Consider the following 18,515-nt stretch of genomic DNA (forward strand, 5'->3'; position numbering starts at 1 on the left):
CACTAGTTTGCATTCATAATTCATTACTAACAGAATATGAGGCCTGAAGCAGCAGCTGGCTGAAGTGTGTCACTTATCGTCATCATCTTCATCATCACAGCCTTCACAATCAATACGCCTCCTTCATCTCTGCCTCAAACCTCATCATCATCACACTCTCAAAGGATGCTGGTCCAAGGCTCCGCCCAGGGTTACTTTGATTTCCACATGTTCAGATGCTTTCTAACGGTCACGTTCAACTTGCTGGGGGTGCTGTTTCCTGAATGGATGGATGATCTGAAGGGCAAAGAGCTAACAGTGGAGCATGAAGGCTGTATTATGTGTGTCTCTGGTTGTGTCTTTGTTGTTCTGGTGGTTGGTTTGAAACCAACAGCCTGCAGCGATGCTACAACAGCACACTGTAAGCTGTAGTTTTCCCCCATTAAACACGAAAGAAAAGAAACACAACAAAGAGTTTTAAATGCGCGACTTTAATCTCAGAGAGTTTTTTATTTTCTCACTAAACTTTACGACTTTTTAAGAGAACGATCCGGTTATTTCCTGTAAATCTGAGTTTCTTTTCTAGCAAACTTCCCACTCAGGCTGGAAATGTTTTGCTCTAACAACGTCCTGAGAATGTTAGGCGCGATGTTCTGGTAATGTTTTGAGCGGTTTTTATTTGGTTCCCAGAACGTTCCTTTTAGGAGAACGTTCTCTGAAAACATCTTCATAAAGTTGCAGTGAGAAAGTTCAAATCACATTTCAGGAACGTTTTATAAATCACGTTCTGATCGTTCAGGCCGAACTAACATCCTGAAAAGATCCCCAGAAGGTTGCAGTCAGCATGTTCTACCAGCAAATGTTTTATAGAAGGCGTTCTGACGTCCCAGGCCTCGATAACATCCTGAACGTTGCCGTTAAAACGTTTCATCGTAGTTGAGTTTTAACGTTACATGAACTTTATTTGGAATGATAAACATACTTAAAACGTTCTTTGAATATTACATTAAAACATTTTCTTTCAAACGTAATTAGAACTTGTAGGTAACGTTAGCCGATGTCACAGGAACGTTCCCTGCTAGCTGCGTATCCTTTACTTTCTCGTAAAGTGAAGTAATTCTACATTTTTTCTTCTAATCACCATCAAAAGCACTATTCTGCATTTTCGTGTTCTGATTGACATTATTACATGTTCTGACCTCTTAATGATTCTTAATGACCCTACATCACTGTGATTATTGTCCTGTAAAATGACATTATTTAGCCATTAAAAGTGGTGTAACCGAAGTGTTTCAGTGGGATTAAAAGAGATAATTAAATAATGTGTCCATTTTCACCACTTAAAGAAAAATCCCTCCGTCCATTCAGACGTCCAGTTAAACCCATTCATATATGATAATCCATTAAGCCCAAATCTGTCTGTGATGCTCTTTTACGGCGTCTTAATGCATTTACATTTACTGATACATTCTTCAGTGTAGATTAGATATTAATGCATCTTTCAGCCGTCTTTTTCCTGCTTTCAATCACAGTCGCTGTTTTCCTTTCCTCCTACCACTGTCCTCATCATCCCTTCCAGCTTGCAGCGTAAACGTTTTTCTCTCCATCTCATAGATATTCTCTTGACCTACATTATAGAGCCACTAAAATTAGCGTCTGCCAGGAAAGATCCTGCTGCCTTTGAAGTCATGAGGAATGTGTCCCTCCTGAGCCGCCGTAGGCTCAAAACAGAGCGGAGCGACGGGGGGCTTATATGGAAGCAGCAGAAGTGGGCCAGCTGTGTGTGTGTGTGTGTGTGTGTGTGTGGGAGGATTGCATTTATTGCTGAGGCAGTGTAACACTGACACAGAACTGCACACACACACACACACACACACACTCACACTCACACACACATACAGCTGTGCCCTGGAAGACGAGTGCACCAGAGTGATAATTACACCCTCAGCCTAATCACTGCTGCAGGAGTTAGACTGGCCCCGTCGCTCGTAATCTGCCAGGAATGTCAGGGCCGATCGTAGCCCCGCCCACTCTAATCTGTGGCCGCAAATTAAAATAAAATCACTTTTCAGCTCAGAGCACTTTAAGATGTGAATCAGAGAGGTCAGAATGACTGCACAGAGGAAACGGTGAGAGATGATGAGAGGCTGGTTCGCTGCTCGGAGATACATGGAACCAAAAAGTGAAGAATGAATCTGACTGTATCCTGTCAGTTTGGACCGACTGGGCCTAGAATGATGTCTGGATGTTTGCATGATTTTGGGTCTGAAAGTCTCTGTGCACATCCATAAAAATCTGAGTAAAAATAAAAGTTAACAGCTATAAGAAAACCAAGTTTAAAACCAAGTTGAGACCACTTCTGAAGACTGTCTAGGCATGGCAGATTGCGTTTTGATTGACAGCTTCCAAATTTTGATTGACAACTCCCTGGTTTGATTGACATATCCCCGACTGTACACGACAACGGTGCACATACAGCGAAGAGCACCGTTACATGTTTGAGTTGCATCAGTCAGAATCAGAGGAGGAAGCAGAGCGTCGGTTGCGTGTGGCGGCCGCGGGTTCGACCCCCACCCTCGGCCCTTTGCCGGCATCACCCCCCCCCCGTTCTCTTATCCCTGTAACCAACACTACACACGGCCCTCTCTCTGAAAGGTCTACAAATATCATAGTCAGCAGTTAGCATACACGTGTACAGTTAGCTGATGAATGTAAGTGCTATATTACTGTGTTTCCTTTGTTAGAAAGTGTGTATTTTTACAAAGCGTATACTTCTTGTTTGTGATCACAATTTTACATATTTTATCGCTCTTCTATCTTTTATATTTTATGCAGCCGTCTCTCGGAGCAACGCACTTGAGCTCCGATGTACCTGTACTGTCCTGTACCTGTGCAAAAGGCAGTAAGCATGTATTCTATTTCAGTCTAAACTCCCGTCGTTGATGCTCAACAACCGAGGCTGAAAACATGAAAACAGATCTCTGGCAAGACCAAGTCGACACAGAACAGCCGCTTGTATCGATGAAAGACCTGCAGACGATGCTCATGCTTTGTGTAAGATGCAGAAGAGCTGCAGTGTGATTATTCTTACAGCTGCGTCCAGGCTGAATTTTCTTCATGAATATCAGAGCTTAACTACGGCACATTCAAACACTGTCAGAAACTTAAATGAGAACGTTTCAAATTAGGCTTGAGACTAATTCCTTTTGTCTCTTTAGACGCATCTATTATGCACAAAGAGCCGAAATTACTTAGTGAGAAGGCTGTTGTGTATTTGCATATCTAGTATCTTCAAAAGGTAGACACCCGGAGTCTGAGGGTCCAGAGCCTCAGTTTGACCCTCCGAGGTTTAGGAAATAAAACGTGATGAAACGAGGAGGAGCAGATTTATAAGTCTGTGTGATGCTATTACAAAGACAAATGAGACAGCCCATTGCCAGCCAGCCAGCTGCTGTATGTGTGTGTGTGTGTGTGTGTGTGTACATGGTGCTACGGGGAATCACCAACTCTTTGCACCAGAGAAGATTATCCTTGTGGATCTGGTACTCTCCTCTAACATCCAATCAAAAGGCCTCGTGTGCTTCATCATCCAGTGAAAACATGACAATGCCGATCCAATCAGAATAAAGCCTCCTTACGGATTCTCGCACACACACGCACACACACACACACACACACACACACACACGCACACGCAGAAAATAAAACTTCTCCCTCAGCCATTAAGAAGCAGCTTTAGCTTAAGAGCAGCAGAGACTCGAACATTACAGCCACATATTAATCAGAAGCTTTTATCCACAGACGTTTATGTACATCCTGTCGTATAGCTTCAGGCTAATGCTAAACAGAGATGAACATTTCTATTTAATCTCCTTTAAACGGCGACACTGGTTCATATGTTCTGCTCTCCAGCAGCCTCTGGGTCGAACAACAACACCAGCACGAACAATGATTAGCGCATTAGCAGGTCCCATTATCTGCATTGATTAGCGTTAGCTTGCCTAAGGCTCACCTACTAAGCTCCATGACTGACCTGGCTGATGTCCAAATACTCATTACTGCACAGAACAAACCAAGGCTGCTTAACAATGTCCTCTCAGGTCACAGCTGCCGACAACACACTGCACATACCGGGCTTAAAAGATTCTTTGGGAGAGACGAGCTCAGCGGCACCCAGCGCACTGTGACGGTAAAGGTCACGCCTTCCTTTAGGCCCAGCAAAAGTACAATGTGAAGCCAAGCGGGCAAGTACTAAGCTGTGATCTCTACGGCTGAAAAATAGAGCTAATGCTCAAATGTCAAAAACTGCAGTTCCTCAAATGGCCACTTGAGGCTGGGTCCAAAAGTGAGCCAGCCCTCATAGAGCCCCATGTTAAAAACCCAACTAAACAAAATACACACGCTTTCAGCCTCGTAACCAACACTTTGTTAGTCTCTACAGCTCATATACCCTCTCAACTATATGATTTTTATATAACTTTAAATTATATTAAAGCCAAAAGTTGTGCAAAATGATGGCCTCTAAACCAACGTGTGAGGTCACGGTGACCACGTCTATGACTAGGGCTCAGTTTCCTGTCTCATACAGCCTGAGAGGAAGTGCATGATTCCTCCATCAGACACCAAATCTCTAGTATAATTTAAATTTTTATGCTCCTACTACCACAAACCTGCGCACATGTTTCCCAGTTTGTCTTTCAAGTGCAAAATATGAGCATCCTGTTATGCAGTAAAATTACCAAAACACATTCAGTCCGGGGATGGTGCGTCCAACAGACGAAGAGCCAGCTCTGAGGCATTAAAACTACCGCAGAGGCTGCTCATTCACCAACCAAGAGCCGCCATCTTGTTTCAGTGCGTCACCAGTTTTATGATTCACCGACCACGTCGTGAGGGGGAGCACATTGGCTAACAAGGAGATCGATTCGGGCGTGAACAGAGTGGAAGATAAACCTAAACAAAACAGGCGGATACGCGTCTTTCTACGAGCTCGTCTGATGAAAGCAGACGCAGAAGTGTTGACTGTCACACTTACCTGTCTTTAAGTAATTCCAACATCATAATTAGAATCATCCAAATATTTCAACACAAGCACACAGTGTTGTTGAAGCAGTCTTACAGCACGATCACTCAGGATGTCAGCAGCTTTATCTACCGTCCTATTAAAACTGGACTGCTCTGAAAACTACATTTATCATAGACACAGCAGATCAGTCCGTCCTTTGAGATTAAACATGCGAGTAACACGTGTGTTAAGCCTCTTAAAAATAAACAAACTTAGACTGAAAGCGGCGGCTTGCAGTGACAGTTACTCTGCATTTAAAACGAGTGTGAATGCTTCGTTCAGACTCTCCGGTCCCGTTAAGCACCGAGACATCACAGCAATGAAACTTTGACACACATATTTACCAGGCTGTCAGGTAATGTTTGTTTTCACTCAGTCCAAACCGTCATGCTTTGCAGGAATCCACACATGAGACAAACTTCACCAGAAAACAAGAACCGATGAGGAGGTGGTATAAAGATGCAGAACAGAATCATGTGGGGTTCATGCGTCTGCTGACACAAGGAACATTTTCTCCCCGCAGGAGTCACAAAGCTTTACAGGATGAAGGTTCAAACACAGCGAGCAAAATAATTAACCTTTTTTTTTTTACCTGTTTAACGTAAGTGATTTCTGCAGCCATTCTGCAGGACATTTTCTGGCCTGCATGATTACATTGTGTTTGAAATGAGTCCATTTTGACATTTTTAAACAGAATTTTTGGTCACAAAACAAAATTGTGTTTTACGAAAAATATCATCACATTCTCAAGTCACTGTTCCATTGAATTTACTCTTTAAAAATGCACCTGACATTTCTAGTGCATAGCTCCCTTTCAGGCTGGAGTCGCACTCATGTTGCACTGTATGCTGGTAAAGCGAAATCACCTCCAAAGTTTTGTGACACTGCTCGGGGACACAAAGTTTTATCGCTGTTTCTGTAAAGCTTTGGGATTAAACACCAGAACACATCACTGCACTGCGTGTAACAAAACACACACACACACAGTCCAACAGAAAGAGATGTGGAAGGAGGGAGGTCGAAAGAGAAGACATGCACAGTGATCACGACTGCTGATGCATGCTCTTTGACTCATGCACAGAGATACAAACGGGGGACAGGAAGTCGTCATGCAAGAGGAGAGCAGTGGCGTGCAGAAGTGAATGAGGTGTCACCTTGGTCAGCAGGTGTGAAGGTTTTCCTGCTATGTTTCTCAGAATCAGAGAGGTTTCCCTGTCCAGATAGGAGTGCTTTAAAAAGAGAGACAGACAGACAGAGAGAGAGAGAGTCCTGGTGAATGAATGTGGCGTTTGATTGATGTGGCAGTTTAGCAGAAAGCTGTGTGGAGAAGCAGAGCTCAGCAGCAGAGAAACGTCACTGAGGTAAACACCTGTGAAGGAGAAACGTTCACGTTATAAACAGGTAACAGTTTAATGATGCAGGTACGCTGGGACACATGAACAGGCTGTCGTAGAGATGTAGCTCAGAGCTTATTTTCAGGCAGACTGGATAAGTCACATCTGTCCTCGAGGAAGAAGAAAATCCATCTGATCCTTTAAGACGGTTGTACATCATCAGTCAGGCAGATTTTATTTTTGGTGACGAGCGCTTTCGTTTAATTCTTGTGTCCTTATTTTTCTTCGACCTGCCGAGTCTGCACAGATTTTATCATTTTTCCTACATGTGATTTAGAAATGTCTGAAGGTGGGATTTGGGTTATAAAAAACAAAGATGGTCAGGTGTTTGGTGTTCGTAGCGGGCCTGTGGAGACCATGAAGCCTGTGTGGATATTTGTTGCAGCTGTTAAGTAACATTTTAAGAATAATTACGGATTTTAGAACCTGAACTACATTAACTTTATTTTCCTTTCCCTGTGGACAAACAGGAGATGTGACTGAAAGCAACAAAACGTATAAAATTGCTGATCACCACTTTGACTGAACTTTGAGTGGTTTAGTCAACTTTCACACCTGTGAATGAACGGGTAACACTTGATTATGTTCATCCATCAGATGTAAAATATCCCCATTCACAGCCACACATCCGCACACTCCCCCTCGAGGACAACACACTTCAGACTGAGCTATTTCTGAACCAGAAGAAGAGATTTTCAGTGTCTATTCTTTTTATATTCACTGCAGTTATTCATGTTAAACACTAGTCTGAGACATTGTTTACAGCTTCAAAAGGTATTAGATAACATTTGGTCATGTTTAACGGTATTTGTGTTAATGTTAGAGCAGTTAAAACACCAAAGTAAGGGAGGAGTAACGAACACGACAGGAGGGTTGGATGTGGATATCACAACTCGGCCTGGCATGCTATATTAATTATTTTCTTTTAATTAAGAAATAATTATTAATTATTTTTGTTTCTGTTTTTCTATGGAAAAAAAGGTGTCAAAGCAAGACAAAAAACTGTCACTAAGTGTTGATCAATAGTTATAAAGATGGAGGGCGTGTCTCCACCTCCGCCCGGATGCCAGCAGGGGGCGATAGAGAGGGTTTGAACTGTTGGCCATCTCTTTATACAGTCTGTGGTGTTGATTGAGGAAATAAACTTGCACACTAATAAAACCAGTGTGGAGACATAAAGTAAAGTTTGTCTGACCTAACTTGAGACTACGAACTGAAGTGTACGACAGCCCCGTTCACATTTCTAAAGGTTAAATAATTCAAATAGATTCAAGTGAGCAGTCTCTGACGCTTCAGGGTGGACTGGTAGACGTCTAGACAGCGACAGACCACACACACACACTCGACACACACATACACACACAGGATTTTAAGTCCATGCCAGCAGGACACCAGCCAGATTTGTATTCATTATTTATTTGCTGAATTATTTACTGTATTACTCATATTTACCGACAATGTGAGTTACACAGACAGGGGCCAAATCTGCGGCTCAGTGAGCTTTATCTAATCCCACTCGTGAGCACGTGCAGCAGCCGGACAGTGAGTCGCCAGCTCAGCCGGAGCAGGTTCATACTGGGCAGACTGGACTCCAGTACAGAGACACGCAGCAGGTGTATCTCTTGTTTTAGGAGTGAAGAAGAAAAGGGAAGTCGATTTGTTAGAAACTTTGGTCTAACTCTCGTTTGCTTTTCTGACCTGACATTTCTGATACTGTTATAATCTCACTTTATTCTAATGAAGGAAAAATGATCAGTTTATTTTTTATTCAATCGAATAACTTATCTGAACGCATTTTGTTCCAACAAGAGACGAACCAGTGAAATCTGACATTTATGAGAGAGGAAAATAAATAAATAATGTTGATATTTTTATATTTACTACATTTATTTTCAGACACACAGAATTTGTTCCTGTCTTTAATAATCTCAGGAATGTGTGTGTGTGTGTGTGTGTGTGTGTGTGCGTGTGCGTGTGCGTGTGTGTGTGTGTGTGTGTGTGTGTGTGTGTTTCAATCACTAGAAATCATTTTATAGAAAGCATTAGTTCTCTCTCTATAACCACAGATTAAAAATAATATTTAGGTCAAACACACACACACACACACACACACACACACACACACACACACACACACACACACACACACACACGCGCGCGCTTACAGTAAGCTTTGCCTTTGGCCAAGATCTGACATTCAAGTGTGTGTGTGCGTGTGTGTGTGTGTGTGTGTGTGTGTGTGTGTGTGTGTGTTGATCCTCTCTAGGATAAAGTCATCGGGAAGAGGCAGCAGCTCCAGTATCTGCTACGCTGGAGAACCTTGTTTGTGTACACGTGCAGCTTCCTCACTCAAACGTTTCCGTGTGTTTGTGGTTCAGTTTCAGGTTTTAATAATAAATATCTGTGGACTAACCATACCCTAATTGAGATAATGAGTTTAATTTGAAGCATAAAAAGTTTTATGATATAACTAGGATACAGGCCGTGCTGACTTTTAATGACACTTAAACTATTTGTTACGCTTTTAACCCCTTTAAGTCCATTGTTTTTGTAAAGGGGAAGTCTGGTATTTTTTAGCTTGGGCCCTATTAATACATATTTTTAAAATATTTTTGTCATTTTCTTGCTTTAGCCAGCAGCCGCAACTCTGTTATATTTGGGATCAAACGTGCTTTGGATTAAAGTACATCCATAAAAAGTGCTTGTTTTTTCCACTGACAGGCTCAGCTTTTTATTCTAAGTGTCTGACAACATTACAGAAAGAATCTCTACCTGTTTTGTTAAGATAAGATACTTATTTTATAACCAGAAACAGCTGTTACATCACTCTTTTCAGAGCCGCCAGACTCCATTGACAAAAACAGCGATTTTACTTTGCAGCGACAGGAGTTGCTCCTCTACTGCTGCCTCTATCTGTTAGTTGTATTGTGTTATTATGTGTTACAGCAATATTACGTTGGCTCTGAACTAACCATTTTAAATACTGCAGTCACACAATAACACAAACAAACTAACAGCAGTAGATCAGCAACTCAAATGTTATGCAAAGTGAAATTAGTGTTTTTGTCAATGGAGTCTGGTGGCTTTAAAGAGAGCAACTGAACAGCTGTTTATGGCTTAAAAAAACATCTCAATCTTCAAGAAAAAGGTCGAATCATTTCTGTGATGTTGTCAGACACAGAAGAACAATATGAGTCTGTCCATGGACAAAAAAAAAAGTTTAAGTGGATGCATCTTGATAAAGAAAGAAGCAACTCCAAAGCTTTTGTCCCCCAACATAGAGAAAAACATATATGTATAGTTTAAAAATACCAGAATCCCCCTTTTAAAAGAACATTCTAAGAATACCTTTAGATAAAAACACCTGTACTAAAATTGATTTAAAAGAAGAAACAGATGTAATCAGCCTCAGCAGCTGTTCAGCATCCTTGAATTAAAGTTACTGTTTTATTCCTCATGTCCATCTGTCTATATTCCCATTACAGTACATTACATTGTTTTATTAAAGCACTTTGTAAAGCTGATTTTCATAAGTGCTGGACAACAGACAGACAGACAAAAGGCCCTTAATGGATGCTTATACTGAGCGTGTAAGGCAGGGAAAGACTCAGAGACTCAGAGTCCCAGTTTCTAATGAGCTGGACTCATGGGAGCAGCGCTCAGGGCCAGAACACCACATCACATCCTCTCCTCTAATCCCCTCTTCTTTTTCCCTCTCTCCGTCTCCTCCTCTGTTTGTTTTCTCTCGTTTATGTCACCATTTATTCCTCTCTACGTTTGCCCTTTAGTTTCCATCATTGCCCGTCTCTTGCTCCTTCATCATCTCTTGCTGACTCACTCTGGCCTCTCGTCTCAATATTCTAATTTTATTCAACCCTCCACTCATCTTTTTTTAACTCTCTCCATCGCTGGTCTCTGTGGTATCTGTGCATGCACTGGATGAAGTGGAGCTGTAACCCAGTTTTCCTCCTCACATAACAGGGTTTGTGTTCACAGTGCCGCTCTTAGGGGTCTTTTTTTTTGGTCGAGCACGGCGCAAACATTTACAAAGGCTTGACTAAATTTCCTCAGCAGCGTCCAGAGTCAGAAATAAAAGAGGGATTTAGGTATAAAAGTCCAGAAAAGCCTTGTGAAATGGTAAATTTGCGTGGTAGAAACCAACTGCTGTGATTCTTTCCTGCTCTTTTCCTCCTGTTCACATTTTGCAGCCACCGCTGTGAGTTGGCTACGTCTGAGATTTCAGGGAAGATTGTGACCAGGCCTTTTCTTTCAGGTGTATTCTTGGACAAAAGGAGTGGTTTTGATCTCAAAAGGAGCGAGGAGACAGCCCGAAGCAGCAGAAACTGTCAGCAGCACACAGCCAGCAGCGGGAGAAAAGGCCAGCAAACACAATGCTTGAGGTTCTGCTGCAGACGAGCCTCAAACATCCTGCACGAAAAACTCAGAGAGGAGGTGGACCGCTGGAGGAGACATGTTCCCTGCATGTTACATTTCTTTAGTAGTTAATGTGCGTTACATGCAGATTTCAATGCCAATTAGTTTAAGAAGGTTTGCACTGAAAAAGTCAGTTAGATAAAAGTTAATTCTGCAGCAAAAATCGATCGAGATCGAGAAACAGGCGGTAAAATCAACGTGTGGTCCTTCACATCGTCATCCTCTGAGTCATCCTTTCCAAAGCTACATGTTCGCTAATCATTTCCTCCGTATTTCAATGCAATTATCGGCTGAAGCTCTTAATCTCGTCATAATCTGCTTGAAACGATAGCAGACTCAGCATAATCCCAGTCAGAGGACGGGTTTTAATGAGGCCGATCCAGTCAGCACACCTGAAGGCACAGAGGTGCACCCAGAGACTGTGTAGGAGAAGTGGAGGTAGCCTTTAGCTTACACACCGTCCACTGCTTATACGCAGTCTATGGATGGCTGTTGTGATGGAAGTCTAACTTCACATAGTGTCATAATTCCCTTTGTTCATATTGTCTGAAAGAAGACAGGTGAGGGTGAGACAAACATACAACTCAATCATTCATCCTTTAGTCATCATGAGTGGGCTCGTACCTCCATGTGGCCTTGACCGGGCCCTCCACCTGAAGGCAAAACTTGAGCTGGCTGACCGTCTGATTCAGAGCGGAGAACACTGTCCAACGAGTCCATGGAGGAGGCGGAGTTAACAGAGACCCCAGAGGCCGACGTGACGGAGGAGCGGGAGGAGTGAACTATGGAACGCACCTGAAAACAAGAGAAGGAGGAGAGCAGCTCAAACAAAAGGTGAGGTGGACTGCAGAGACAGAAAGTTTGAAAGCTTCAAATATTACACGATTAAACTCCTGAAATCTGCAGAGCTCTGAGTTTACCTCGTGTTCGCTGACGGTGCCGACCGACCCCGTGCGTCGATGTTGGCGCTGGGAGGCTCCAGGCCGTCGCATGGAAGCTGATGACGAATAGGTGGAGGCGGAGCTAAGAGAGTGTGAGGAGGTCTGACGAGCAGCTTCATCCATACTGAGAGACGCCTGATGGGGGAAAGAGACTGAGGTAAGGGCGGAGCTCAAACACTGAATCTACAGATTAAAGAGACAAAGAAAATGTGTTTAACAGAGGAACTGTCACATTTGGGGCGGCTAGAAGGTTCCTGGTTCGAACCCCGGTTCACATGTAGTGGGCCTTTCTGTGTGGAGCTTGCATGTTCTCCCATGTATGTTCTCCGGCTTCCTCCCACAGTCCAAAGTCATGCTCATTAGGTTCATTGATGACTCTTAAGGCGGTCCAGGTGTAACCCCGCCTCTCGCCCAATGACAGCTGGGAGAGGCTCCAGCCCCCCCGAGCACCACCGTGCAGCCCACGCATTTTATTTTTCATACAAAAATCAAAGAAACGGCTCTTTACAGGCTGCGCGATGTTAACTAGAAGCTTCAGAGACATCGTAAAGGGAGCAGTTTGAAACATTCTGCACAGAAGAAGAAAAAAGAAGACTGAGCATGTGCAGAAACTCTGACTGTGAAGGAAGAACGACCCCTGGATGCTGGCGTAGGTCATTAATACCCGACGGGAAGACAAGTCCTAAGAGGCCTCGGTGGACTTCACACAGCTCTGGTGAGATCGAATTAAACTCCATTCGTGTTAGCAGAAATGTTTTCGCTGGTGACTGTGATGCTTCTTTGTGCTCTAATGTCTGTTTGGAACACTGTAATGTTTCAGTACACCAACATTTCCTCCACCAGCTCGCTGTTTTCAACCCAGTGAATCCTTTACAGCAGGAAAAAACAGCTGCAGCAAACACTGAACACAGTTTGGAGGAAAACTTTCACCACAAAACACTTTAACTAATTCCCTCTGTGCCTGCAGCGCTCACTGACCTATTTCTATTGATTGAAGCATAAACACTGCGTCTCTGCCTCTTGAATTCATCCAGACGTCCATGAGCGCGATGAGGCAAATTTATCAGTTTACTTGATGTCTGAAATGTTGCCTCTCGCTTACAGCTCCTAACACCAGGCAGAGCTCGTCTTTACAGATATCAAAGGGAGGTATTTTTGGATCTTTCTGAGGAATGATTTGCCAAACAGATTTATATTTATAGCATAATAAATGTCCACAGTGGCACACACCTTCTCCAGCTGTGCCGTGATGTCATCCAGGCTGAAGTTGGAAGCCAGCGCCGGCCTCCCATGATGCCCTGTTGGAGCTCTGATGGTGCCAGCCGGCGACGCTCTGGTGCTGCTGCTGTTGCTGCTCGCTCCGCTGCTGCCTCCCCCACCGCTCACACTGTTACAGCTGCTGCCTCCTCCTCCGCCGCTGCTGCTGCCCCCTGCTGGCTGCTGCCTGCTGCTGCGCCCGGCTGGAGGCTTCTGTCGGACCTGCAGACGGAGAGAAAGAGAGATTCAGTGAGAGCTGTTTGAGACAAAGCTTTTCTGATTTTTTAGAGGTGCACACGGTAAAATAACATAAGATGCATGGTAACATATGTAACTTTTTGGAAGATAAATGAGATCTTCTAATGTGTGTGTACCTTGGTGTCGGTCAGCCCCAGGCGAGCCATGCTGCTGGCACTGTTTGGTTTGGTGTTGACGGTGCTGAGCTCCTGTTCGATGGAGCAGAGATCAGCCATGAGAGCATCCAGGTCCACGTTCTCCCCCTGATTCAACGCCTCTGCAGACACAAAGAGAGAGACACGGCCGTGAGACAGAGGCAGACCGTCACAGTGAAGGAGAGGAGCAGAGGAAGTGTGCATATTGAGTGTGTGTGTTTGTCTGACCGTTGATGTTGTAGATGGAGAATCTGTAGGAGAAGTTGGCCATGTTTGTTTCCTGTCTGAGGGGAGCTTTCTGCTGGGGGGGCTGCTCCGGTCGACCATCATCCAGACTCTGAACATACGACAAAAGGACAAATTAAATCCACTCTGGCATGCATTTCAGAAGACGAAATCGTTCCATGCAGGTGTTTTCAGCAGGCAGGGAGCAGACTTGTGTTTACCTGTGTGAGTTTGTCCAGCTCCCCCAGCCAGGCTCCAAACATCTTATCCAGGTCCTGGTCCTCCTTATCGCTGTCCTCCTCCTCCTCCTCGTCCTCCCTCACCTCCACCTCCTCATCTGACAGCTGATCCATCTAAAGAGAGGACAGAAGAAGGGTTGAGAAACATTCAGGTTAATTGAGGGTGATCAATCAGCTCCATCTAGTGGCCAACAGTCTGTATTACACGTAATGTGTTAGGTTCTGGTTTCACATTATTTCTGTTTTTCTCAGAAGTAAACAGCAGAAGGCGCCTCGACTCCTGAATCACCATCATTACAAGAGCAAGGAGGTCAAAGGTCACAGCAACACTGGGACCAAACCGGTTGAAAAACAGCCTCTTTAGACATTTTTAAAGCTTCTTGGCACTTTAGACGAATTTTAAAAGCTGCAGTAAAAGTTCAAAGATGTTTGTGACAGATGACATCTGCTAATAAATGGACAGATTCAGATCATGAACAGCAGGATGTCAAATGTTAAAGAGACAGAGTCCAGCTGTATTCAGTCAATCAGACAAGATGCAGATTGAGCTGCTCTCCCTGAAAACTGACACGACCCACAAGGAATGTAGCACATCTTAATACAGTACTCTTTTATAGGCTCTTAAGTAGAGACAGAGACAGGCGCATGTCTCTGCTGTCGGTCCGTGTAAACATCATATCCTGGTTGCAGAATCCTGTATAAGCTCTTGTGCTGGTTTGGAACAGCATGGAAACGATACCCGGGAAACTGTCTCTTATCTATTTATCTATCTATTTTTGTACCAACAACTTTTTCAGAACAGAATATAGGGGATTAGATGGCAAGAAATCAAAACACAATCGCATGTATTCCTGGTCTTGGTTTCTGATTGGTCAGTAGGGCTGTGACGTAACGGCAGTAACACACTAAGAGACGGAGAAAACACGTCATCATCGTTTTTTAAAACCATATTAGCGTCTTTAAAGCAGCACGAGCAGTTTACTATCCCTCCTGTCATTCACTGTGGTGTACATTTCTTTATCCTTCATCCTGATCAACTGACGGTCGGACAGACGGAGCTGCCGTGCTCGTGCACTTAGGTTCCACGCGCACGTATTAGTGCTGATCGTTTACCTTCTTCCTCCCGCCGCAACGCATAACGGTCTTTAATACCGTCTTTCTTAGACAAAGGTTCAGATTTACTTTTCCTCTCACTCTCTTGGGATAAAAGTGTCTCGCTGCTTTTTCTTCTGCTAACTTGACACCTGACAGGTTTGACCGTTTTTCTCCTTGACCTGTAAATATGACGTGTGTCGTCTGAGTAAAGGGGAAACACAGTGCTTCACTGCACAGACAAACAAATGAATAATTAATTCATACGCCTTTTAATTGAGAAAAAAAGCGGAAATGACTGGGTCCAGCCCGCGGTTGGCATCTCATAACCGCGGGATTGCGGTCGTGCGGTTTCCGTCACAGCCCTCGTCAGCACCGAAATATTGAAAAGCTCCTCATAAAACAGCGCTGCATGTATGTCTGTATGTCTGTGACATGAATCCACTCAAACACAGCACTTAAAGATGACCTGATACCTGACTACTTTTAATCATGTGTACAGTGTACAGTGATACTAATAAGCAGGTTTCTCATGTTCACATCATATCCCAAAGAAGAGCAAAAACAGGATGAGTCTCAAAGCCAGGAGACAAATGAGCCTGTCAACAAACTCCTGACTCTTGTAGAGCTTTGTTCTAGATTTCAAAACGAATAAGGAGTGAAAAATAACATTACATTAAATACTTTTATTCTGAAAGTCCCCATTAAAAGTTGATGTCATGTGCTTGTTGTCATCTATACACCTGTATCTGGTGGTATGCAGGTAATCATAATGAATTTAAACTTCATATTTTGTTATTACAAAGTAGGTTGATGACTCATCTTGCACTCTGGGACATAGAAACATAGCTCCACACATTGAGGACGCAGTAAACACAGTAATCTTTAATCTTTACTGTCGTGTCTTTCTGCGTATTTTCCAAACTTTGCAGCTGAATGAACAAAAGTTCAAACTATTTCAGAACCTCAGGTTAACACGCTCAAGAAATCTATTTGACTTCTTCCCCTTTGACTCTATTCGCAGGAAGACGGAGCGGTCTGTTCCACAGGCTAAAAATAATTATCACAATAAGCACGAACATGATTCATAACAAAAGAACAGAAGCAGCATGAGCAGGAAATCCAGGGGAAAGGTTATGACAGATTAAGACGGAGCTTTTTTTTTTTGTAACTGCACCGAGAACAAACCAACACACTTTGAGGAGATTAATGACGCCAATAACCATCCCGCGCACACACACACACACACACACACACACACACACACATACAGAGTTATGAAAATATATTGCGGTCTCAGCTTGGAGACACATCAGAGACACACAGCTGGTGAATTCTTCTGTTGACAGCCAGTAGCTCCTCAAACATGATGTAACACACTTTAAAGGATTTATCAAACTTAAACTAAGAGGACAACTAAGTACGGATTTATCAACTCTGCAATGAAGATCAATAACGATGTCCTACTGAACGTTACCGCCATGCACAGCACTGATTAATTCCTTCATTCCTTGTTCCCTTCTCTCCTCACCTCCTCTTTCCTCTCCTCCACATCTCCACCCAGGCGACCCAAAAGTATCGCCCAGGACGCAGAGTGCTATTCCTGGGGAGCCGCTTCTTGCCGTCGCCCCCTTGTCCCTCTCTGGGGAGTGACAGCCAGCCAACACACACACACACACACACAAACACACAAGATTAGAGAGCAGAATGTCACACACACACATACAAACACATTGGAAAACACACCACACACACTTACACACACTGAGGAGCCGTGCTACAATTAGATCCCTGTGGTTAGCAAGGTCTGTCATTTAGACTGGAGGATAGGGCAAGTGTGTGTGTGTGTGTGTGTGTGTGTGTGTGTGTGTGTGTGTGTGGTTGGGGGACTGCTGAGGGACTGGAGGAGCGTTGTGAAAACTCTCACAGCTGCACTCTTGTACAACAATCTGCTGTTTCCACGCAGGGAAAGGTTGGATTAGGGCCGACAAATGAAGCTGTGTTCTGTGCAGGAGAAATCTAAATGAGAAGGAAAAACTCACGTCACGTTCGAGCTGAACTCGATCCTCGGATGGAGCGAGATAAAACCCTTCAGCCTACATACACGATCATATTGATGCAAAGTTCTTTATCAAGACACGACGCTTCACAGTAACCCTGTCTCAATCAATTATACATTTAATTTGACCGACATTTGTCACAGTGTGAGAGCTTAAAGCTGCACGAATCAATATTCTCACACTTATTAATGATCAAATGTGTGAAGAGAATTACCACCAACTCTGCAGCTTCGAGCATCTCCACAGAGCGTTTGAGCATCTTTGTTTTGGTTCTTGCTGCAGCAAATTTGCTGATTTCGTTCATTTACATTAAACATCATTTTTAGCTGATGCTTCATTTAGCGAATGAGCTCTGAAAACCTGCTGTCAACTTCCTGCTCAGACACACAGTTAGAGACAACATATCTGCCTAACATTACAGAGCCAGATATTTACCTCAGCAGCGGTTGGAGACCAAAACTGAGCCAAAAGGAAGTGTAAAAGCTTGCAGCCGTCAGTTAGACAAAAGCATGACGACAAAGAAAAACTTAAAAGTGTGGCAGTGTCTGCTGTCGTCAGTCGTACACAATTTAGACTTCTGACTTCACAGTAAACAGTAAGGAAGATCATTTATCACCAGCCGGTTCTTACAAAAATCATAACATGTCAAATGTTTGTTGGTAAACTTTATTTTGAAAGTCTAGCCGGACATAGCTTAACTATCAACACTGATTTGACCGCTTTATTTTGAAAGTCCAACGAGCGGTTCCCAGTTTTAAACATGCAAAACTGATGCTAATGAGGAACTCTATATTATGAGAAATGGTTGCAGGTTAGCATCACATGATCATGTATTTGCAAGCAGGAACTATTTTTCAGACTGACAATTTGTGTAAAAAGATGGCCGACATGACAGCTCCCTGAAAGTGAAGCCAAACCCTCTCTATCGCCCCCTGCTGACTGGCTGCAGTATAGCTCATAAAGCCCGCCTCCTCCATGTTAACAGATGGGACATGAGTCAAACTATAAAATCAAAATACAGGTCAAATACATTTTTCTCCAACATGGTTTCTGTCATTATAGTTAGTTCTTATCCTGCTGATTTATGTCCAAGTGTTCATTTTTCTCACAAGTTTACTTTTAATGAGTTATTTGATGCTATAAAAAGGGGGTGTGGCCTCATGATTGACAGCTCTGTTGACAAATGGGGCTCCTGCAGTGTTCTGTTCCCGAGTAGCAGAGTAGAGGAGGAACAGCGAGAGGAGACGTAACTAACACTAACACTACAGTCATTGAACTTTCCATCAGCGTGAATATCTGCTTCAGACCGACACAAGAAGCTGTTCTGCTGCAGACTGAGCCCACCTGAGGGCTCCAACACGCCAAGGACACCTGAGGGCTCCAACACGCCAAGGACACAAGGTAAAGGTGTGTGTCGGGTAGAGGAAGGGGCGGGAC

At 43.6% G+C, this 18,515-nt stretch overlaps 1 protein-coding gene across 2 annotated transcripts in view; it reads right to left on the bottom strand.

The window, feature by feature from the left end:
* LOC138592676 (ras-associated and pleckstrin homology domains-containing protein 1-like) overlaps positions 1-18,515 on the bottom strand; it is a 63,510-nt gene that overhangs the window by 16,375 nt on the left and 28,620 nt on the right. Inside the window, exons 3-9 of one of the 2 annotated variants that reach the window (XM_069663520.1) lie at positions 13,909-14,040; positions 13,691-13,799; positions 13,445-13,584; positions 13,044-13,292; positions 11,793-11,948; positions 11,497-11,667; positions 6,199-6,273 (exon numbers count right to left, since the gene is read on the bottom strand). In XM_069663520.1, coding sequence (XP_069519621.1) covers positions 6,199-6,273; positions 11,497-11,667; positions 11,793-11,948; positions 13,044-13,292; positions 13,445-13,584; positions 13,691-13,799; positions 13,909-14,040 — 1,032 coding nt within the window. The remainder of the gene's footprint in view (positions 1-6,198; positions 6,274-11,496; positions 11,668-11,792; positions 11,949-13,043; positions 13,293-13,444; positions 13,585-13,690; positions 13,800-13,908; positions 14,041-18,515) is intronic. The other variant, XM_069663521.1, reaches the window with a different exon arrangement.

Source organism: Semicossyphus pulcher, unplaced genomic scaffold, assembly GCF_022749685.1.
Source record: "Semicossyphus pulcher isolate SPU_LCO1_2020_fin unplaced genomic scaffold, fSemPul1.0.p SCAF_15, whole genome shotgun sequence".
In the NCBI taxonomy this organism is placed as follows: Eukaryota; Metazoa; Chordata; class Actinopteri; order Labriformes; family Labridae; genus Semicossyphus; species Semicossyphus pulcher.